This window comes from Castor canadensis, chromosome 2 (genome assembly GCF_047511655.1).
Source record: "Castor canadensis chromosome 2, mCasCan1.hap1v2, whole genome shotgun sequence".
NCBI classification, from domain to species: domain Eukaryota; kingdom Metazoa; phylum Chordata; class Mammalia; order Rodentia; family Castoridae; genus Castor; species Castor canadensis.
The window spans coordinates 94,288,996-94,313,523 of record NC_133387.1 but is presented as its reverse complement, the minus strand read 5'-3'; the positions used below and the strand labels follow the sequence as shown (position 1 = coordinate 94,313,523).

At 41.5% G+C, this 24,528-nt stretch overlaps 1 protein-coding gene across 4 annotated transcripts in view; it reads right to left on the bottom strand.

Moving 5' to 3' along the window:
• Dpy19l1 (dpy-19 like C-mannosyltransferase 1) overlaps positions 1–24,528 on the bottom strand; it is a 121,599-nt gene that overhangs the window by 45,786 nt on the left and 51,285 nt on the right. For all 4 annotated transcript variants that reach the window (XM_074065304.1, XM_020170494.2, XM_074065306.1 and 1 more), the window contains exons 9-10: positions 20,001–20,100; positions 17,891–17,968 (exon numbers count right to left, since the gene is read on the bottom strand). In XM_074065304.1, coding sequence (XP_073921405.1) covers positions 17,891–17,968; positions 20,001–20,100 — 178 coding nt within the window. The remainder of the gene's footprint in view (positions 1–17,890; positions 17,969–20,000; positions 20,101–24,528) is intronic.

The window sequence follows — 24,528 nt, the reverse complement described above, 5'->3', positions numbered from 1 at the left end:
AAACTACCAGAAGAAAACACTTTCAGATACAGGTATTGGCAATGACTTTCTGTATAGGAATCTAGTACCTCGGGAAATAATAGCAAGAATGACTAACAGAATTGTATCAAATTAAAAAAGCTTTTCCACAGCAAAGGAAACAATCACCAGAGTAAAAAGGCAGCCTACAGAACGAGAGAAAATATTTGCCAGCTATTCATCTGACAGGGTATTAATATCCAGAATATATAACAAATTCAAAAATGAAACATCAGAAGAGCAAATATTTCAATCAATAAATGGGCAAATGAACTAAACAGACACTTTTTAAAATAAGAGGTATAAATGGCCAAGAAATACATGAAAAAATGTTGACTATCTTTAACATCAGTAAAATGAAAATCAAAACTACATTGAGATTCCATCTCACCCCATTCAGAATGGCTATCATCACAGAAACAAAAATAACAAAATGCTCACAAGAAGTCAGGGGAAAAGGAAGCCTTTATACGCTGTTGGTGGTAATGTAAACTAGTCCAGCCACTATGCAAACCAGTATGGAGGCTCCTCAAACTCTAAAACTAGAACTAACATATGATCCAGCTATACCACTCCTGGGCACATATCCAAAAGAATCCAAGTCAACATACACTAGAGACACCTGCACACCCATGCTCATTGCAGCACTATTCACAATAGCAAGTTATGGAATCAGCCTAGGTGCCATATATAGGGATGAATGGATGAAGAAAATATGATATATACACAGTGGGGCTTTATTAACAGCCATTATGAAGAATGAATCAGATCACCTGCAGGAACATGAATGGAAATGGAGATCATTATGTTAAGCAAAATAAGCTAGACTCACAAAAATGATGTATGTTTTCTCTCATATGTAGAATCTAGATCAAAAAGTGAAAGTAGAATGGGTACTATTTGGGAAATGGGAGGGAATCAAGAGGATGGGTCAGGAGGGCAAGAAAGGGTAATGGGGGCTGCATATAATCAATGTATGCTACATGCATGTAAAAAATGTCCCAATGAAACCCATTATTTTGTACAATTAATACATGCTAATAAAAATAAATGAAAAGAAAAAAAACTGAAACTGAGGTGCCCCTATTAAATCACGATTCAAGTTGCAGTACCCACGAACCTGTAAACAAACCCTGGTGAAAATACAAACTGACAAATGGCACTGGTTCCAAACTGATTGTTCCCCTAGAACTAAAAAATAAAACTGAAATTGCTCTGGGTAAACAGAGGTGTGGGGGAAAACAGGCCCAAACTAGGCCCTCAGAACTCCCTCAGAGCTCCCTCAAAATAAGTTCCACCAGGAAAGAAAAAAGAAAAAGAAAGCCTGACACCTTAAATATAAAACCTGTCTAATCTAAACCTCTGATTTTTTTCTGACAAAATCTGTTTCTCTCAAAATATTTTTGAAAGGAATAGGAGGTCTCAGCGGGCCCCAACCCCCTTGTTGGAGAAACCAGTACCAAACACCCCATGTAGATAAGATAAGCAATGCGGCAGGGCTCAGTTAGGGCATATAGAATGTGGGGAATGTGAGCGGGGGGTACATGCAAGATGCGAAGTACGTGCAAGATGCGAAGTACGTGCAAGATGTGAGGTACGCGCAAGATGTGCTCTGCCTGCTTGCCCAATGTTGATAATGAAAATATGCATGCCACCGCGGTCTATATAAGATTTCCCCTAAAGAGGCTCAGGGTCGTGTTTTCCTAACCGGTCCTGCGTGTCCGTGTGGGAGCTCGACCCTGGCTAGCCAGCCCAATAAACTCTGCTTTGTTGATTGCATTCACGCCTGGCTCTCTGTCTCTCGGGGGAATAGGATTCCGGGTCCTAACATTTGGAGGTTCCACCGAGATTTCATTTTCTCGAGAGACAGAACCTGCCTGCGAGAAAGCAGGGGCGATCCCAAGTCCTAGGCGTTGGGAGGGGATCCCAGACCCTCATTTGGAGGAACTTGAGTGTTCCATTTGGGCCGCGGCGGGGATTCGGCCAATCCCCAGGGAGATTCATTCTGGGAATCTCGCAAGGAGGACCACAGGGTCCTATTGGGAGAGGCTTTCCTCTCATTTGGGCTCGAGCATTTTAGGAACCCTGGCGCCAGGTGAAGAACTAATTGAGCTAGTCGACCGACCACCCGTCAAGTGGACGCCTTTCGGCCTGATATCCCAGTTGGACGGTGAGGAGGTTGAATGGGGTGCGCACCAGTGTGAGAGAAGGACCGGTCCGAGCGAGTGCTGGAGAGTGTTGTGTGTGTGTGGAATTATTGTTGCCTTTACCCTTTTTGTTCTATCTCTCTTGGTGTTTGAGTCTCCTTCCACAATGGGACAGGGACAAACAACCCCAAAGTCTCTGATCCTTTCTCACTTTTCAGAAGTTAAAGAAAGGGCCTTAAATGCGGGTCTGGTCATCAAGAAAGGTAAGTTCGACACCTTTTGTTCTGCAGAGTGGCCCACCTTTGGAGTCGGGTGGCCCATTCAAGGTTCCCTCTCCCTAGACCTGATCACTAAGGTTAAAGCAGTCATTTTTCAGCCAGACAATTGAGGCCATCCAGACCAAGTTCCTTACATTTTGGTTTGGGAGGATCTGGTGAGGAACCCTCCCCCTTAGTTAACAGTTTTTCTGACCCACCCCTCCAGTTCGGCCCCCGGGGCTAAAACCCCAGTCACGCCCGCCTTGGTCATAAAGGAGGGGGAAAAACTTCCTCTTCCCACCTTGACCGGTCCTCAAATTAGGGCATCTCCTTCACCATCTCCGGTCTTACCAGAGAGTTCCCCCCTTTACCCATCCCTCGCAGGGGCAGAGGAAGATCGGCCGCCTCCATACATGACTCCCCCTGGCCAAGCCAGTGCCCCGGAGGAGGAAATTTCCTCATCCTCCTCAACAGGACTGGCAGCAGGAGGAGGAATGGGTCGAAGACTTCGCCCCCGAGGGATCCGGGAAAGGGAGGGGGAAGACGGGCCCCCCTCATCAACACGGGGAGGAAACTGTCCCTACACTTCCAGTCCGGATGGTGGGCCAAGGGGGACCAGGAGGAGGGCAACAGTTTCAGTACTGGCCCTTCTCCTCCAGTGATCTATATAACTGGAGGACACAGAACCCGCCCTTTGCTGAAGACCCCAAGTGTCTCATAGATCTCTTGGAGTCCATCATGCATACACACCGTCCCACTTGGGATGACTGTCATCAGCTGCTCAATACTCTTTTTACGACGGAGGAATGAGAGCGCATCCTCAACGAAGCGAGGAAGAACGTCTTGGGGGATAATGGGAGACCCACAACTCTCCAACCAGCCATAGACGAGGCTTTTCCCCTACGCTGCCCTGATTGGGATTTTGGGACCACAGAAGGTAGGGAGCGTCTTCGGATCTACCGCCAGACTCTTATGGCCGGTCTCCGAGCGGCCGCCAGAAGGCCCACCAATTTTGCAAAAGTGAAAGCAGTCGTTCAAAGGGAAAACGAAAGCCCAGCCGGTTTCTTAGAGCACCTCTATGAGGCATACCGTCAGTACACCCCTATTGACCCTGAGGCGGACCTCCACCGGTCTGCTGTGGTACTCTCATTCATTAATCAGGCAGCTCCAGACATTAGGAGAAAACTCAATAAACAGGAAAACTTAGGGGAGATGACTATAAGGGAAATGCTACAGGTAGCGGAAAAGGTCTTTACCGCTAGGGAAACTCCAAAAGAAAGGGAGGAAAGACAGAGAAAGGAAGACAGGGAGGCCCAGGAGAAATTGAGAAAGGAGGACCGGGAGTTCCAGGCTAAGGAAAACCGAAAGCAACAGAGAAAAATGGCTTGTATTTTCCTAGCGGGTGTCCGGGACCAACCCAGGGGAGGGGGCCACGCCAGGACCCCGGATAAGAAACACTGTTTTTACTGTAAGGAAACGGGGCATTAAAAGAGAGAATGTCCTAAGTTAAAGGAAAGAAGAGGGTTTGGAAGGAGACCGGGGGAAAACAGGGAAAGGGAACGAGCAGTAGAGCAGGCCAGAGTCCTCCTAGCCGGAGAAGAGGACTGAAGAAGATGGGGCTCAGACCCCCTTCCCGAGTCCTGGGTAACAATGCATGTGGAGGGGAAGCCGATGGGGTTCATGGTGGATACCGGCGCCCAATATTCGGTTTTAAACAAGGCACATGGACCTTTAAACAAGGCACGAACAAGTGTTGTTCAGGGGGCCACCGGTACGCAGTTATGTACATGGACTACCAAAAGAAAGGTAAACTTAGAAAAACACCAGGTCACACACTCCTTCTTGGTCGTCCCTGAGAGCCCCGCTCCCCTGCTCGGACGGGACCTACTCACCAAAATAGGGGCCCATATCCATTTTAAACCAGATGGAATAATTGTGACTGATCGAGAAGGGAGCCCGATTCATGTCTTGTCCCTATCATTGGCTGACGAGCATCGTCTGTTTGAGAGTCAACAGAAACCAGGAGGGGACATGACTCATTGGGTAAAAAGATTTCCCACGGCCTGGGCAGAGACTGCGGGAACTGGCCTCGCCAAACACCTCCCGCCCGTAGTTATACAATTGAAGGCTTCTGCTCTCCCCATTCGGGTGAAACAGTATCCTATGCCTGAGGAGGCCCGAAGAGGCATAGCCCCTCATATCCACAGGCTAATAAAGGAAGGAGTACTGCGGCCTTGTCAGTCTGCCTGGAATACTCCTCTGCTCCCCGTCCGAAAGCCGGGAAGCGGGGACTATAGGCCTGTGCAAGACCTACGAAAGGTAAACAAGCGGACGGAGGACATTCATCCCACCGTTCCGAATCCCTATACCTTGCTCAGCCACCTACCCCCCTCGCAAGTATGGTATACAACCCTTGATTTGAAAGATGCTTTCTTCAGCATTCCATTGTCAGAAATTAGTCAGCCGCTATTTGCTTTCGAATGGCAAGAAGATGGGGGCCAATCCGGACAGCTCACTTGGACCAGACTGCCGCAAGGATTTAAAAACTCTCCCACCCTGTTTAATGAGGCCCTGAGCCAGGACCTGGAACCTTTTCGTCGGAGCCACCCACGAGTCACTCTATTACAGTATGTTGATGACTTACTGTTAGCGGCAGAAACCCGAGAGGAGTGCATCAAGGCTACTGAACACCTGCTAACGGAATTAGGTGAGCTGGGGTATCGGGCAAGTGCCAAGAAAACTCACATCTGTAAAAGGTCAGTGACATATTTGGGTTATTGGATTGCAGATGGGGCAAGATGGCTGACTGATGCCATGAAACAGACTATTCTGGCTATCCCATCCCCGACATCCACTAGGGGGGTGAGAGAATTCCTGGGCCCCGCGGGGTTCTGTAGACTCTGGATTCCAGGATTTGCGGAAATAGCCAGACCCCTATATGAGGCCACCAAAGAAGCTCCAGATTGGAGTTGGGGAGAGAGAGAACAACAGGCCTTTGATCAGCTAAAAGACGCTCTTTTGCAGGCCCCTGCCTTAGCCTTGCCAGATCCTACAAGACCATTCACTCTGTTTGTAGATGAGAAAAAGGGGGTAGCCAAAGGAGTCTTGACCCAACAGCTAGGTCCCTGGAAGAGACCAGTGGCATACTTTTCCAAGAAATTAGACGCAGTAGCGGCAGGATGGCCCCCCTGCCTCTGCATCATAGCGGCCATTGCCGTGCTGGTGAGAGAAGCCGATAAACTAACCTTTGGACAGGCCCTCTGGGTAACGGCCCCTCACCCGGTGGAGGAAATCCTTAAACAACCCCCTGGGAAATGGATGACGAAGGCCAGGCTCACCCACTACCAGGGGCTCTTGTTGGATTCCCCTCGGATCACATTCACAGATCCCGTAATCCTGAACCCTGCCACCTTGTTGCCTAACCCGGAACTGCAGACACCTGTCCATAACTGCAAAGAATTCCTCTCTGAAGTTACACAGGTACGGGCTGACCTAAAGGATACCCCCCTGTCCGGCTGCAAATTAAACTGGTACACGGATGAAAGCAGTTTTTTCCAAGATGGAGCCCGAAGGGCAGGGGCAGCTGTAGTCGACCAAGAAGGAAATACGGTATGGAGCAGCGCCCTCCCACCCGGAACATCAGCCCAAAAAGCGAAATTAATTGCCTTGGCAGAGGCCCTGGAGAGGGCAAAAGGAAAGCGAGTCAACATCTACACCGATAGCCGCTATGCTTTCGGTACCATCCATGTCCACGGGGCCATCTATCGCGAAAGAGGATTCCGCACAGCAGAAGAAAAACATCTAAAGAACCTAGCCGAAGCCCAGCGTCTATTAATGGCAGTGGAAAAACCGAAGGCAGTGGCAGTGATGTATGTCCCAGGCCACCAGTCTGCCAAGATGCCGGAAGCTGTCGGTAACAACAGAGCAGATCAAGAAGCAAAGAGAGTAGCAATGGTGAGTCCTCCCATGGAGACAGGGCAACCTTCCACGGTTGCGGCAATAGACGTGCCGGTCCCAGAGCTCCCCCCCGACCAGAATACTCCACAGAGGATTTCACTTGGATGAGAGCCCACTCCCCCTTTAGAGAAGGGGAAGACGGATGGAAAAGCGACTTGGAAGGCAAGTTAATTCTGCCTAAAAAACTCGGACGATTCCTGTTGGCTAACTTACATAAGTCCACCCATTTGGGGCGGAGAAAATTACTAGACTTGTTGACATCTGCGCAGCTCCGATTTCCGAACCAGACCATAGCAGTCCGCCAAATTGTGAAAGATTGTGCCAGTTGCACAATCATGAAACCAGGACGAAGGAGGGGCACCATACAGGTACTCGGGAACGGGGGAGGGCTCCGGGAAGAAGTTGGGAAGTGGATTTTACTGAGGTAAAACCGGAAAAGTTTGGGTACAAATATTTGCTGGTATTCATAGATACCTTTTCAGGCTGGGTGGAGGCTTTTCCTACAAAGAAGGAGACGAGTCAGGTAGTGACAAAGGCTTTGCTAGAGGAAATCATACCCAGATATGGGGTGCCCGAGGCAATTGGGTCAGATAACGGTCCGGCTTTTGTTAGTAAAGTCCTACAGGGACTAGCCCAGACTATGGGGGCCAATTGAAAGCTACATTGTAAATATAACCCCCAGAGCTCAGGGCAAGTAAAAAGGATGAATAGGACACTAAAGGAGACTTTAGCCAAATTGGCCCTGGAGACTGGCGGTGATTGGGTGACGCTCCTTCCCTTGGCCATCTTCCGAGTCCGGAACTCCCCCTATGTCCATGGGCTAACTCCCTTTGAGATCCTGTATAGGGCTCCACCCCCCATCATTCAGAGGACCTTAAGCCCAGAACTAGGTGATCTGGCCCCAAATTACCTGACCATGTTGCAGGCTTTAGCTAAAGTGCAACAACAGATTTGGCCCTTAATTCAAGCATACCACGCTGTTAAGAGGGACCCGGCTCCGGAACATGGCATAGTCCCGGGTGACATGGTATGGGTTAAAAGGCATCAGTCCAAAACCCTAGAGCCTAGATGGAAAGGACCTTATGTTGTACTGTTTACTACCCCTACCGCCCTCAAGGTCGACGGGATTGCAGCATGGGTACACCATTCCCATGTAAGACGGGCTCACCCTCTGGAAAAAAAACAGGAAAATTGGTCCGCACGGAAGCATCCAACAAACCCACTCAAGCTCCGGCTGATACGGGATGCTCTGAAAAACGAGAACACTCCAGATGCTCCGCAGCCCTCCTAGAATGGGATTATCACCTGGGTCCACTACACCCACATCAGACCGGCAGATCCGGTAGCTATAAAGAAAGGCTTCCTGCCAACAAGAAGGGTGTCCCACCACAAGGAAAATTTTTTCAAACTCAAACTTCATACTGGACCTCGGTAACTTTATTCCTTTTTCTAACCCTGTCCACCACTTGCTGGGGGCATACAAATCCACATCAACCTTTTAACCTGACCTGGATGATTGTAGATGTATCCACAGGAGACATTCTTAACCAGACCTCCAAGGTGACCCCTCCCAGCACCTGGTTCCCAGAATTATACTTTGACTTAAGGGCCTTATTCACTGGCAGGGGACAATGGGATTTGCGCCAAAGTTACTTCTATGTCTGCCCCGCTCCCCAACCCAACCACAAAAAAAAATGTGGAGGAATCGCAGACTATTATTGTAAGTCATGGGGTTGTGAGAGCTCAGGGGATATATGGTGGCCACCCCCCAAACAGGGGGACCTTATTCAATTAAGTAGAGTCTCTCAATCTGGCATTACATACCACCAACCTAGACCTATAAATAAGGGATGCCCAACTCCCCCCAATTGTAATCCCATTATGATAAATTTCACTGATTTAGGAAAAAAGGCAACGAATTGGGAATTGGGTAAATCCTGGGGAGTCAGACTCTACAAAACAAATCATCCAGGAGCCCTTTTTACTTTGCGGCGTGTGCGACAACCAGTCTCTACTCTAACAATAGGCCCTAATAAGGTACTTAGGCCACCCTATGTAAAGCCACCTCCCTGACCTTCCACAGCTCATCACCTTCCCTCAACCATAGCCCAGGCTAATGTTACAACTCCAAGACCATCAAAAACCAGCCCTCCCCTGGTGAGGCCCAGTCTCATGACCGGATCTAAAGACCCCCTCTGGGAGCTAGTGGGTGCTGCCTTCCTGACGTTAAACCACACCAACCCTAACATGACTAACTCCTGTTGGTTATGTTATGATGTGAGGCCCCCATTCTATGAGGCAATAGGGCTAAACACCACTCACGATACCTCATCTGAGGAAAACCCTACTCAATGTTCCTGGGGAGACCGTAAGAGAGGTCTGACCATACAGCAGGTAAGCGGCCAAGGAACCTGCTTAGGAAAAGTGCCAAAGAACAGACGGGACTTATGTACTGTTATTAACGCCAGTTCTACCTGGGAAAATGCTATTAAATGGGTAATTCCAAAGGACAATGGGTGGTGGCTATGCTCGCGGTCTGGACTCACCCCGTGCCTATCAACTAAGGTGTTTAACAGCTCTAAAGAATTCTGTGTTATAGTGACTGTGCTGCCCCGCATCCTCTATCATTCGAAAGAGAGTCTATATTCATACTAAAATACAAAAATGGTTAAAAAAAAAAAAAAAGAGAAAACCTATTTCCACAGTAACTATTGCTACCCTACTCAGCCTAGGGTTAGCGGGAGCAGGAACCGGCATAGATTCTTTGGCCACCCAGCAAAAAGGGATGTCTTCGCTGCGTACAGCCATAGACAAAGATATAGAGAAAATAAAAACCTCCATTAGCCACCTAGAAAAATCCCTCACTTCCCTGTCTGAGGTAGAAGGGGGGGGGGTGTACATGCAAGATGTGAAGTACGTGCAAGATGTGAGGTACGCGCAAGATGTGCTCTGCCTGCTTGCCCAATGTTGATAATGAAAATATGCATGCCACCGCGGTCTATATAAGATTTCCCCTAAAGAGGCTCAGGGTCGTGTTTTCCTAACCGGTCCTGCGTGTCCATGTGAGAGCTCGACCCTGGCTAGCCAGCCCAATAAACTCTGCTTTGTTGATTGCATTCACGCCTGGCTCGGGGGAATAGGATTCCGGGTCCTAACATTTTCTCTCTCATTTAGTGGCAAAACCAACCTTCTCATATTCAGTGTTCAAGCCAAAACTTTTCTCTTTTTCTCTTCGTTTTTATACATGTTCCATTCAATTTAGCAGCAAAGCCTACTGGCTCTAGCTTCCAAATGTGTCCAGAATATAATCCTTTCTCTCCAACACTACTAAGATTCATGGTCAAAGAGGCCATTCCCTTTCTCTTCCTTTCACTGAGGTTACTGCCTGAGCCTTCTGGCTGGCCTCCCCATGTCTCCCTCGGAACAGCCATTATCCATCCCCAAACCAGCAGCCAGATTTGGTCCCGTCTCTGCTCAAACCATACAAGGAAAAGCCAAAGGCATTACAATGACCAAAGGAGCCCTATAAAGTCTGTCTATTATTCTTCCCCTCTCCAGTCCAGCCACATCCCTGCCTCAGAGCAGCTGTGCTTAAGTTTCCTTTTAGCCTAAGGGCTGGCACCTTATCAGTGAGGATCCCCTTCTCTCTCTTTTTTTAAAATTATCATTCATTTATTCACATGTGCATACATTGTTTGGGTCATTTCTCCCTCCTGCCCCCCTCTCCTCCCTTCTCCCCTCAGTTCCAGGCAGGTTCTGTTCTGCCTTTATCACTGGTTTTGTTGAAGAAAAGAGACAAGCCTAATAAGGAAGACAAAGTGTTTTTGCTAGTTGAGTTAAGGATACTTACTCAGCAAACCCCACCATCCTTGTATGCTTTATTTTCCTCAATAGTACTGCTTCTAGCCAACACACTCTTCAGCTTAGTTTATTTCTGTTGTGCCCACTAGAGTAAAAGTTCCATGAGAGAAGGGATTCTTTACATTGTTTTCATCAATGCTGTATCCTAGAAAATGCTTGGCAAACAGTAGGTGCTCAAAAGCAATACCGAACTTAAACATGAAGAGGAAAAATTAATGAACTAAGAGGAACCTCTTGCTCTCACCTCCTGCATATTGGGGGTAACCTTTCTCCTTTCTAGTTTTCCCTGATTTACTAAATAAATCTTTGATAACAAAAAACAAACAAACAAAATTAAGAAGATGGTATAGATTCAGGGAGAGATTATTACAGATGCTATTTTTAGGATCTGAATCTTTAAGTTATATTTTGACAGTTTAAAAATGAAAACTATGAACAACTTAATGTAGTATATTTAAAATCACAGGTAAAATGGGAAAATTCCTAACAAAACAGTAACCAGGAAGTAACTGAAGACAAAGGTTCTATTATGAAATGACAGATTAGTTACTTAAAATCTTTCCACAAAGAAAACAGATTCCTAAAATTTTCCAGGAAAACTCTTCCAAACTTTCAAGGAACATTCTTTCCAGTCTTGTGCAAAAGCTACCACAGTTCAGAAAAACTGGGGTCCTCTGCAATGAATTCTGTGAGGCTGGAATAAATCTAATATTGAAATTGGTCAAGTGTAGCTGGAGGACTGTGGGAAGGTCATGGAGTGGGAGGAGACATCAGAAACCTGATTCACAACCTAGACAACAACTGCATGGCAGACTGTCTTATAGTATTGTTTAGGCAACAAACTCTGGAGACTACTGAAGGCTTGCCACACCCAGGAGAAGTCTTGGATGGTAAACTAAGGTTAACTTCAGGCACTTTCAGCTCTTAGCTCAGCAGTGGCTATCTAAGCCCTACCACATCAGCCACAAGGCAGACACATCCATGCACATGTTTCTGGAACAATTTGCATCAGGCTTGAGGGAGCCAAGGTGGGCCACAAGGACCATGTCCTCCAAATATCGAGGATATCTGTGTTCAAATATCAAGGATTTGTGTTCTAATTACTGACTGAGGCTTTTAATCAAAGAGGTACAGACACAGATATGTGCAACCATTGCAGCATCATCTCACCTCTTCCAGCTGAAAAACTTCCAGGGCATTAAAGGACCAGTGTCTTTTCCCTTCCTTCATTTTTCTTTTTCTCCTCTTTGAAAACCAGACATTAAAGACTGGGATATTGAAAAGTGACCACATATACAGGGGAAATTAGGAAGTCACTGTGCATGCCCAAGGAAAAGCACAGTGTCAGAAAGAAGTTGAGAGGACCTTAAGTTGACACTATAGTCTGATCACTGGTCTGAAGACAGCCTACAAAAATGAATATATGTTTGTTTTTTAAAACAACTGAAGGTTGAAAATCTTATTTTCCATTAGATTCAAATGTCTCATATTGAACAAAACATCACAAAGGAAAAATATGCCAACAGAAACTAAAAGAAGGTTGAGATAGCAGATTTCTATGGTGAAGACTTTAAAACAACTGTCTTAAAGATGTTCAAAGAACTAAAGAAAGATGTAGAGTGTCAAGAGAATGATATTAGGACTGGAGGTATGGTTCAAGTGGTAGGGCACCTGACTTGCAAGCATGAAAACTCTTGAGTTCAAGTCCCAGTACTGCCAAAAAAGAAAGAGAGAGAGAGAGAGAGAGAGAGAGAGAGAGAGAGAGAGAGGGACAGAGGGAAGGAAGGAAGGAAGGAAGGAAGGGAGGGAGGGAGGAAGGAAGGGAGGGAGGGAGGGAGGAAGGAAGGGAGGAAGGAAATGATGTATAAACAAAATAACAGTCATAGCAGCAGTATTTACTATAGGTAAAACTTGGAAAGAAACAAGTGTCTGTGAACAGATAAATAACCCAGTCCTAGCGAAGTGCCTATACTTTTATGACTTTTACCACCAAGAGCTCTATTAGGTCCACACAATGGGTATCAGAGGAAAATTCCTTTGTGCTTTTAGCCGGGGGAGGAGAAAAGGAACCACTTTGAAATATGCCAGAGCATTCTTTTGTTCTTAGGAAGAAACTATACCAATTTTCTACATTCTCTTCTAAAACATGGAAAGAGAGGAAAAACATCTTAATTTACTCTATGAGGACATTAACCTATTGCTAAATCAGACACTGACATTAAAAGAAAACTATAGCACAATATCTCTTGTAAACATACATACTAAAAACTTCAACAGCATTTTAGCTATCAAATCAAATAAGGCATAAAAAGAATCATGTACCACAGCAAAAAATATGATTTATCTCAGTTATACAAGGCTGGCTCAGTATTTGTAAACTAATAAATGTAGTCCACCATATCAACAAACTAAAGAAGAAAAAAAATCACAAGATCTAATCAACAGATGTAAAAAAATTATGTAACAAAATTCAACAGCTATTCATGACAAAAAAATTCTCAGAAAACTAGGAATAGAAGGAAATTTCTTCAACTTGATAGATAATATTCACAAAAATCTATCATTAACATCATATATAATGTTAACAAACTTGGCACTTTCCTACTAAGAGCAGGAGTAAGGCCAGAAGGTTCCTTCCTACTACTGTTTTTCATCAGTGTACCTACAGCCCTGGATAATACAGTAAGAAAAGGAAACAACAAGTGTAACACTGAAGAAAAAGAAATTAAACTGTCTGCTGGTGACATGATTACTTACAAAGAATATCTAAAACAATCAACAAAGAGCTTTTGGAATTAATAAGGAATTTATTAGTTCCTTTCTCTAAAGGTTGGATACAAGTCATTGACAAAAGTCAATTACTTTCCCATATACCAGTAATGAATAAAGTGAAATTTGAAATTAATAATACATTGTCATTATAATTAGTACTCAAAAAGAATGAATATGCTAAATCTACAAAGAAAACTGTAAAATGGTGGCTGATAGAGTGGCTCAAATGGCAGAGCACCTGCCTAGCAAGCACGAAGCCCCAATACCACCAAAACAAAAAAAAAAAATGCTGATGAAAGTATAAGAGCTAAGTAAATGAAGAGACAGTCCATATTTATGGATAGGACAATGCAATATTGTCAAGATATCAGTTCTTTCCAACTTGACCTAAGAGTGAACATGATCCCAGTCATTATCCCAGCAGTTTTTTGTGAATAATTCTAAAGTTTATATGGAGACTTAAAAAAACCCAGAAGTCAGTACTGAAGTAGAATAAAGTCACAAGACTGACGGTATTTGATTTTAAGGCTTTCTATAAAGCTAGACAGTGTGGCATTAGTGAAAGAATAGACAATAGAACAAATAAACAAATAGGTCAGTAAGACAAAGCACAGAGTCCAGAAATAGACCCACATAAACACAGTCAACTGATCTTTGACAAAGGAGCAAAGGCAATGCCATGGAACAAAAATAGTCTTTCAACAAATAGTTATAACAGATGCCAAAAAAAAAAAAAAATCAGCTGACACACAGACCTTACACCCTGCACAAAATTAACTCAACATAGACCATGGAGACCTTAATGTACATCACAAAACTGCAAACTCCCTGAAGTTAACTTAGGCGGAAACCTAGATAGTCTTAGGTATGATAATCACTTCTTAGACAGAACACCAAAAGTGTAATTGGGAATGAAACAACTGATAAGCTGAATTGCATGAAAATGAAAGACTCCTACTCTGTAAAAGAAAATGTCAAGACAGTAAGAAAGCAGGATATAAAACAGGAGAAAATATTTGTAAAAGACATATCTTGTGAAAGTCTTCTCTAAAATATACAAAGGATTCTTAAAACTCAACAAATGAACAATCAAATGAAAAAGTAGCAAAAAAAAAAAGACAAACCCATAGCAGACACCACACTGAATTAGATATATAGGGCCAGGCATAATAGTGCATAACTATAATCTCCACTATTTGGGAGGCAGAGGTAGGAGGATCATGGTCTAAGGATGGCCCTGGTAAAAAACAAACTAAAGCAAAAAAGGTTAGGGGCGTGGCTCAAGTGGTAAAGTGCTTATCAAGCAAGTATAAGGCCCTGAATTCAATCCCCACTACTGTCAAAACGAGTGAGATAAACAGATGGCAGATAAGCATATGAAAAGATGTGCAACCAAACTGAAACAATAAGATATCACCACAGTTCTATCAGAATGGCCAAAATCTAAGTAGTGACAACACCAAATGCTGATGGGGATGTGGAGCAGCAAGAACACTCATTCATTGCTGATGGGAATGCAAATGGTACATCCACTTTTAAACACAGTTGGCAATTTCCTAAAAACTAAATGTATTCTCACCATACAATCCGACAACCACTCTCCTTGGTACTTATCCAAATCAATTTAAACCTTATGTCTACATAAAAACCTGCTGGCAAATGTTTACAGCAGCTTTATTCATTACCGCCAAAACTTGGAATTAACCAAAATGTCCTTCAGCAGGTGAATGAATAAACAGTGACACATCCATACAATCGAAATGCTATACAGAGCTATAAGGAAATGAGCTATCAAGCCTGGAAAAGACTTTAGTAAGTGAAAGAAACCAACCTAAAAAGACTCGAAAACATACTGTATGATGCCAAGTATATGATACTCTGCAAAAGGCAAAACTACAGAAATAGTGAAAGTATCACTGATTATTAGGAGTAGCATGGGTTTAATAGGCAGAACACAGAGGAATTCTAGAGTTGTGAAACTGTTCTGTATGATACTATGAATGGTGGATATGTGTCATTATATATCACGAACACCTACTGAATGCATAATACCATGTGTCAATGTAGGCTTATCAGTTTTAAAAAATATACCAGGCTGGTGCAGGATATCGATAGTTGGAAGATTATACATGAGTGGAGTAGGAGGCATACGAAACTGTGCCCTCTGCTCAATTTTGCTAAAACTCATCTACAAAATAGTCTTAATTTAAAAAAAAAAAAAGTAAGCAAAAACCATAATGAGATACTACTCATAGACATTAGGATGGCTATAACAATAATTTTTTTAAAAAGCAGAAAATAAAAGTTGGTGATGATATGGCGACCTTAGAACCTTGTGCGCTCTTGGTGAGAATGTAAAATGGTACCATTGGTATGAAAAACAGTACCAAAAACAAAAAAATAGGCGTACCACATGATCAGTCTAGAAATTGTACTTCTGGTAACATAAAAAGAATGGAAAACAAGTTCTCAAGATATGTTTGACACTCATGTTTATAGACGCATTACTTATTGTAACTAAAATTTGGAAGCAAACAAGAGATAATAACAGACGAACAGATCCACAAAATGTGGTACATATGTAAAAAATAGAATGAATACTGTTCAGCCTTATAGAGGAAGGAAATTCTGACACATTCTATAACACGGAATGAAGTTGAAAGCATTGTGCCAAGTGAAATAAAGCCAGTCTGTAAAAGACAAATGCTATGTAATTCCACTTACATGACATAGATAAGGTATTCAAAAGCGTAGAACAGAAAATTAGAAGGGTGGTTCCTGGAAGCTGGGAAAATGGAAAAATATGGAGCTATTGCTTAATACATACAGTTTCAGTTTTGCAAGATGAAGAGTTCTGAAGACAGATGGTAGTGATGGTTGCAAAACAATAGCAATGTACTTAATATCACTTAACTATGAAGCTAAAAAGAAAGATGGCGAATTTTATTACACGTGTTTTACCACAATAAAAATGGGAAAAAAATTCTTTGGAGACAATTCTATATTTTATGTACCTATGAGAATTTGGTAATTAATAAAGTGATAGTGGAAGAAGATAGAGAATTGTTATTACCCCATCATAAGGCATTAGTATTTACCCAAAAGAGGTTTTACTATAAACTGAATCCTATTATTTCAGTGCTTTTACAACTATAATTTTGAGTCAAAGCCCTCAGTCATATAATATATAACTCTGTGACTGCCCAATTCTGAATGCTAACATTTGATTTGTACCCCAAAGTTAAAAAAAAGTAGTCTACACCATTCATGAAAAAATATAGAAATCCTACAGAAATAAATTGAATCCAGCATTATATAAAAGTTGTTTAGTCCAGAAAAGCAATGTTTTTAATGTTAGAAAAATCAATTAATGCTAATGACCATGGTAACAGACTGAAGAGGAAAAATTAAAAAATACATAGGATCATCTAAGTAGATGACAAAAAGCATTATGAAACTTAGTATTTATCAATGTCTTTTAAAAAGTACTCAAAGCATGACAAAATCATGTTAAAATGACAGAAAAGCAACCCTGAATAGTAGGGCAAACCTGAAAGAATATGAGCAACAACAGAAATAATGAAGAAAATGAGTTATACTGCTCTGAATAAAATAGATGCTATTTTCTGTTGGATATAAGAGAACAATCAGTAAGAGATTTTTAGGAATATCACAAAAATGGAAACATGAAGGGTGCATAAACACACCAAAAGATGCTCAGCTTTATTGAGAATCAGAAAAATTTTAATCAGGGTCACATATACCATTTCATACCACCCAGACTGACAAATGAAAAATACAGAGTAACATGAGCTGTTACATACTGCTACGACACTATTTGTAAAAAACTTAAAAACTATGCTAATATTTAAGTCAAAGTTTTTCTTTATTTGGGATACACACATAGTAAAAAGTTATGAAGGAAAGCAAGTCAATGATAATTTAGTCAGGATAGTGGTTACATCTAGGATAGGTGAGGGGATCTTTTTAAGGCACACTGGACTCAAAGACTATATTTTGTTTAGAAAGCAGGCTCATGGCTGTTAATTTAGTAACTTAATTTATAACCTCCCTATACTTAAATATCCTTTTATATGTATCAATTATTAGAGAATAAAAAGTAACCATGGCATACAACAATAACATTATACAAAAAGAAAGCAACTAAATAACATTTAAAAATTAATGACAGAAAGACGGTAACTGTTTTCGAAGGATAAACATGCATCAACATGAAGTAACTAGTTCATGCTGTAGCATACCACCTACCTACAACATTCCTCCCTGTGGTATCTACCAGCCACTTCCTGTCTTTCTTCTAATTTTTGCCCAATTCCCTCCTCAAAACTTGTCCTGACGGTCATTTGACACCTCCATCATCTACCCCCTGATGTTATACTCCTAATGTGCCCTACCCTGACTTGTTTTATTCTTTAATTCTTATCACCCTCTAACATGCTGTATAACTTACACCTTAAGTACACTCGCTATCCTGTCTTCCCTCCTCTGCTCTACCAGCAACATGAATGCTGGGGTCTCTACAGCTCTAGTCGCTGGCGTGTCCCATGTGCTGGATGCCAAGTGAGTGAGCACTCCACTTCATGTTAACAGACAGCTCTACAGATGAACAACATACCACACCATGTTTCTCTTTCATGAATGTCTTTTACCAATTATGTACAGGTTGTGGACAACCATAATTAGGTAAGACCCAAATTAAAATTTTCTGGGTGCTCTATTTAAAACAAGATCTGCCGACCCTATCATAGTGTTTGACTGACACTTGTCTTCGCTGTGGAATCATGTTACAACTCATTTCAACAATGAACAAATCAGGAGTTTAAGGTCACAGTAAAAGGAAAACAATAAAAAAATTACCATGTGTATGTAAATAATCTTCCGTAATTTGTATATATCAATGTAGCCCACAACATATACTGCAAATAATGATGCAATCTGAAATTTAAAAAGGAATTATGTTAAAAAATAAAATCACATATATAAACTGAATAACTGTAAGAATAAAGGTTATCTTTATTGTTTCAGTTTGATATATATTTACCTAGAAAGTGATTTCTTTAGTTTTTTTCTCTACCAATTTATTATTGAATATGATGAAAATATCAATAATATAACAAATCTTGTTAGATTTTTCTCTCCCTTATACAGCTCTCTGAATCAACCATGTGAATTATCTACTTTGTGAATTATGCAAAATAGCACTCATTTTAATATCAGGTTGACTCTGTCAGCGTGTACAATTAATAAGTACCCTGTTTAATCAAAAAATATAAAAACATAATTATAACATGACCACTAATACACAACTGGGAAAGGTACATTAAGCTCTAAAATAATTAGCCAATGCATATTTATGTAAAAATATATTAATCTCTACTTGTCAGTTGCTGTTCACAAGACTCTCCATTAGTGTTATGCTTCATTGATACACGTATTCACCTGCTAGTTTTAATCGAATTTATCAAATTTCATATTAGAAGGAGTACTTTCATACGAAGGTATTTTAACTTTCTCTTCCATTGTGAGGAATTTGTTTTAGATGGATTAATTCACCACAGGATGATACTGTACCTCTTATAAAAAGGATTTTGCCTGACAACACCTCTCCACCCTCGTTCATAGAGAAAGTCATTCAAATGAAATTCTATGTCTTTCCTACTACACATAGCACAGAGAAATTGCACAACAGTTAAATAGTTAAAATATAATTTAAGTTCCATTTAGTATTTTTTTTTAAATCTCAAATAATTTACAGCAAATTTTCCCCATTAATAAGAAAACACTTTTCCTCCTTTCCTCCAGTTACCCATGGGGAAGTTTGCACTGCTTCAGAGAGACAGCCAGGGCACAGTGAAAAGCCTGTGTTGTTATTCACCTATGCCCCACAGAAAGGCAGTGCATACCTCCTTCCTTCTTCCCCAGCCCTGCTCCTCATAAACAGGCCATCTCCACTAACCATAAGCACTAGGGAAGATGTCTTTTGCCCCAGGGCCTAAACACATACAGCACGTTTACAGGGTAGAATCTTAAAAACAGAACCTCAGAGACAATTTAAACCCAAAACAGATTCAAAATGCTATCAAATTAAAAAGACAATGGAGTCTAAAAGATAAGATCAAAGGAATAAATAAGTACAAATCAAGACTATTTTAAAAATAATGATAAAGGCAGCTAAAGTGGTATCCCACCATGCAGAGTACTGTGCTAAGAGTCTGATCCTAAGGACAAAACATTAAAGCAGGTTCTTTTATTTCTCTATTTTAAGAGTAAGAAAACTAGAACAAGGAAAAGTTAAGTTTTTTGTTCAAGTCAAGAAGCTAGTTACTTATATCCAAGTCTGACTTCATTTCTGAAGGAAGATATTCCAAAGAACATCAAAAAACCATTCATCAACTATTTTACAGATATGACGAGTATAATGAAAAAGAGGGTGGGGAAAAAACTGAGCACACAATACACTCCCCCCTCAACAGTCTACCTTGCTGTAGGTACCTCTATCTGAAGGGAGACAAGAGTACATGGAAAGATGATAAGCTGCAGACGGGGGTGAAGGGGTGGGGGGAGTGGAATACATAAAATAAGAACTTATTAGCTATTTATCCTGCTAATAAGCAGGATATTTATCCTACACATACAAACATAAGGCAGTAATTCATAAAAGAAACACAGCTTACTTAGGAGAAATATTTAACAATTCAGAATAGATCTCTCTTAAGCACCAGTACTGAATGCCAAAGATAAGTATTCTTACAAATTTGACTTCAATAAATGCTACTAGCAAGTAAATTACTAATATTCATTAATAAATAAACTTCACATCTCTCTCTACTCTGAACTTTCCTTAAAATCATTCATTAGAAAAGCTTTAGGACCTAGAATGCAACATTTCAGTTACAATTTTATACAAGTAAGTTTGCATAAAAAAAGACACTAAGCTTAAATCAATGTAAAAATACAATCACCTTACCTGAGTGAGAAGTACAAACTGAGCAAACTGCCAAGGCAGCATGAAAAATACATTGGAAATGCAAAGTGCAATCAAGCTCCCTCTATAAAGCTTTGTAGCCCTTGAAGAGACAAAATAAATAGTAGTTAAATGTAGCCACAAAGTAGTCTAGCATGCCTCCAAACTTCTGCAAATTAGAATCTCACACATGGTCTGGTTGCAACATAAACTGAACACAAAATTAATCACTGGGTTAGAAATTATACCTCCTGACACTCAATTACAACAATTTTGTCTGGAAAGTAAATACTCATTATTACTGTAAAAACATGAAACCCTGCTAAAAAGAGGGAGAGAGGCCAGGTCAGTATAATACTAATTTTTTTTATATGATGTTTGGTGAACTCCTAATCAGACTTTGTTTTATTTTTGATACAGGGTTTCACCATCCAGCATAGGTTAGCCTCGCAATTTTCCTTCCCTCCTCAGCCTCCAGAGTGTTGGATTACAGGTATGCACCACCACGCCCAGTAGCTATAAGACCTTTTTTAATGCTGATTCCATAGATTCGTTAGTTAGCAAGACAGAGAATGTCTATGAAAAAATGACAGAAAACAGTATAATCAAAGTGCTAAGTAATAGGTAGACAAGTACTACAGGAATTCACTATAAGGGGTGAGCATTTGTGGGAGATCTGGTGAGGTGTGGAATAAAAGTTGGTCATGTGCACTCAGGACATAGAAAAGTGAAGTGGAGGCAAAGGTGGGGGCTGTTCTGGGGCCACCCTGGAAGCTTCATGGCAAGACTGACTTGTTGATTATGAAATTTTCAGGAAAGCGAGGTGATTTACATTTTCTCCTGTAGCTTTGAAGTACTGCAAAGCCTCTACACATACCCAGCATTTTCACCAAAGCCGAGTGTGCATGCTAACATCCCAAGGTGACAAGGTGGGAAGCCTGGGCAGGATAAAGAAATTGTCCTTAGGATAAACCCATTCATGGCACCACCATGAAATGTCTTTCTTTACTTCTCAACTATCCTGTTCCCAAATGACAACCCTCCCTGCTATTCTAATCCCACTCAAATATTTTAAAATTCCAGCTAGTCTACTAATGAATTACAAAATCAATTAATCAGCTTCAATCGTGTACTTTTTTTTTTTTTTTTGTAGTACTGGGAAGGTGGGGGTTGAACCCAGGGTCTCACACTTGCTAGGTCATTCCATCAGCCCTTTTTGCATTAGTTATTTGTGAGATGGGAATCTTCCTTTAGGCCCAAGCTAGCCTGGACCCCAATCTTCCTATTTGTTCTTCCTGCCTAGCTCAGATGACAGAAGTGCACCACCATGTCCAGTCACTAGTTAAGATGGGGTCTGAACATTTCCTTCAGCTAGCGTTGAAGTGCAACCCTTCTGACTTCTGTCTCCCAAGCAGCTAGGATTACAGGTGTGAGCCACAACACACAGCTTGAAACCCAATGCTTTTTTAATGGAGCTACACAGAGTGATTCAGAATTTACCTGACTGCATCCTACCTAACAAGAGTTCTAATCTGTGAAAGTTTTGTTTCTATTGAATGCTTGTGTGCACACATGTATGTGCATACTTGGACACAGTATAAAATTTATTTCTTACAGATCACAGTCAAAAAGTTTGAAAACCATCATCTAAAATAAACCATTTTTCTACTGCTTTTGACTAAGCATGATTTTCACTTTAGAGGTAACGAAGGATGTTGAAGGTCTTGCAATAGAATTTCATACTAGATTGTTAATTGGATACAAAATGCACTTGAGGTAGATAAGAACAAATAGGAAGTATATACAAGATAAGAGAAATGGGAACACACATATTACCAAGAACAAAACTCAGGAAAAGGCTAAGACCATGTTGTTATAGATATTAGGTGAATCTTTAAAAATACTTAAAATTTAAAGCTACACAAAATCAACTTGAAATAAAATATACTACTAACCTTATTTATAAATGATTCCAAGCATTAACAGGAGTGGTCACCTGTCCAATTTTGTTACAGCTTTCTCAGTCCTGAGTCTGCCACACTGACTGACACTGCTCAGCTGCATCTTTGTCCATCCAAAACATTCGCTCACTACCTTCCTTTAGGATTACCAGGGGTTTACTACAGGTAGAACCAGAACTAAGGAAATGTTAGTCTTCCAAAGGAGCCAGGAGTTGATGATAAGGATGACAAATTAGAAGGTGTCAAGGACCAGCAGAGACCAGGTTGTTATCTTTCAGCAGAAACGCACAAGTCTGCACAACTTCAGAAAATGAGGATGTGGTTTCCCCAGCTCTAAAGACTGTAGCTTCCAAAAGCACAGCTGTTAACTCATGCAAAATGAAAGCAGCCACCACACTTCCAGCAAGCAGTGACACCAGCCACAGTAGTAGCCACAGTTGGCAAGAAGGGAGTCATGCCAACAGGAAGAAAAACAGGAATGCTGTCCCCATAAGAAGTGATGAGGTGACAGTGAAAAAAGTGAAGTGGAAGATGGTCAGGGGATTAGGAGAATGATGAATTTTAACCAGCAGTGGTAGAAGCAGTATAACCAGAAATATGAGAAAGAAGATGTCATCTAGGATTTTAAAGAGAGAGCGAGAGACACAGAGAGACAGAGAGAGAAGACTGAGAAAAAGGAAAGTCCATAAAACCTTCAGTAAAAACCAAATAGGGATGAGGAGGCAAATGATGATGAAAATGACAATGACTTCTCTAGACGGTAAAGACAACAAAGAGCTTAGCACAGAAGCACCTGGAGAACACATCTGAGAAGAACCCAACAGAAAGTAGTCCCTAAAGGCAAACAGAAGCAACTGAAGCAGCCTCACTGTGATAGGCAGAATAATGGCTTCCAAACGTATCTCCCACCTATGTAACAAAGGGCACTGAGAGAAGGAAGGGGTAAGAGAGAATAATGTTTTAAACTGGCCAAAGTATACTCAAATCGGAGATACACAGAGAAACCCCTGACTTTCAAATTAATAATGCAAGACAAAACTGTAAAATACTTGTTAGATGGAGGAAGGTGAATGCAGGATGTGAAGGTGAGGGAATATGATTGATGGGCTCCACATACACAAACAGAACAATGAAAGCAAAAGAAACGAAATGAAAAGAAGTTGCTTTAAGTAGGATGGCAGGGGGGGTGTGTGTGTGATGGTGGGAGCCACCTAACCAATATACAATATAAAGCTATTCAGAAATATCACAATGAATTGCCCCTGTACAATGAATATATCATAATAAAAAAAAAGCCTCCCTCCTGATCCCTGGAACTGGTAAGTATGTTATAAGACACTGCAAAGGGAACTAAGGCTACAGATGGAACTGAGACAACCAACCACCTGACCTAAAGAGAGGGAGATTATCAGGATTATCCAGGGGCCCAAGATAATCACAAGAGTTCTTAAACGGAATGAGAGGCAGCAGAGAAGGTTAGAGTGAACTGATAGGAGAAGACCTCAGCCCTCCTTTGCTGGCTTTCACAATGGAAGGGAACAAGAGCCAAGAAATGCAGGACTCCACTAAAAGCTGGAATGACAAGAGAACTGGTTCTCTCTCAGAGTCTCCAGGAGGAGGCCCTGCTAACACCTAACACCTTGAGTTTAGGACCTCTGACCTATAGAACAATAAAGAAATAAGTCTTATTTGGTGACAATTTTTCCCATAGCAGTAAGAAGCTAACACAGCCTTCCATGGTACGGATGGATTGAAGGAAACAGAGCTCAGCACCTAGCACAACAGCATTCATAGCCTCCTCAGGTCAGATCAGAGTAGGGATGTGAGAAGAATCAAAGGTTTACCCTCACTGGGTAAGTCTCTAGTCCTGCTTTTCTTCTGCCTCTGCTCCTTTCTTAAGTATAAGACAGCTGCAGATTTTTATCATGTTCTGTTCTATTCTTTTCATGGGCTCAATTTTGTTTTATATTTACCTTCAGGAGAAAAGCCACATATATCAAACCTCAGAATCTGTCAACAGGGGAACTGTTCTCAGTCCTACCGAGGTGCTTGAATCTGTCTCCAGCTTGAAGGCCAGATGAACATGGGAAAGCCTAAACTTATCCTGGATTTCTAGTAGGAATTAATTCTCTCTCCTAGCTTATCTTTGGTCTACTGAGAGGGTTTATTTCTACTCCTACCATGATTCTCAGGGATGTAGGAAGACAAATTATATGTGTCATTCTACCTGATCACAACAACTCTTGGAATGTTACCTTGTTCCAAAGGACTATATTTCACAGAATTAGAGTCGAGTACAACCACCTATCCCTTCCACCTGCCATTTGTGGGAGGCTATAATGGTAAGAGACTTAGGAAATAAAGATGAGGAACTGAAAGTGTATCTGCTCTCCTTCAACAGTCACTGTGGACCACTAAGAAAAGGGAGATGACCAGAGGGAAGGCAGAGGGAATGTCTTTGGTTCTAAAAATTCATACTCTTAAGATGTCTTTACTAATTCAACATAAAAGGATTATCTTAACTTACTAGATTGATTTTTATTAAGAAAACTTAAGAAATATTAGTTTTA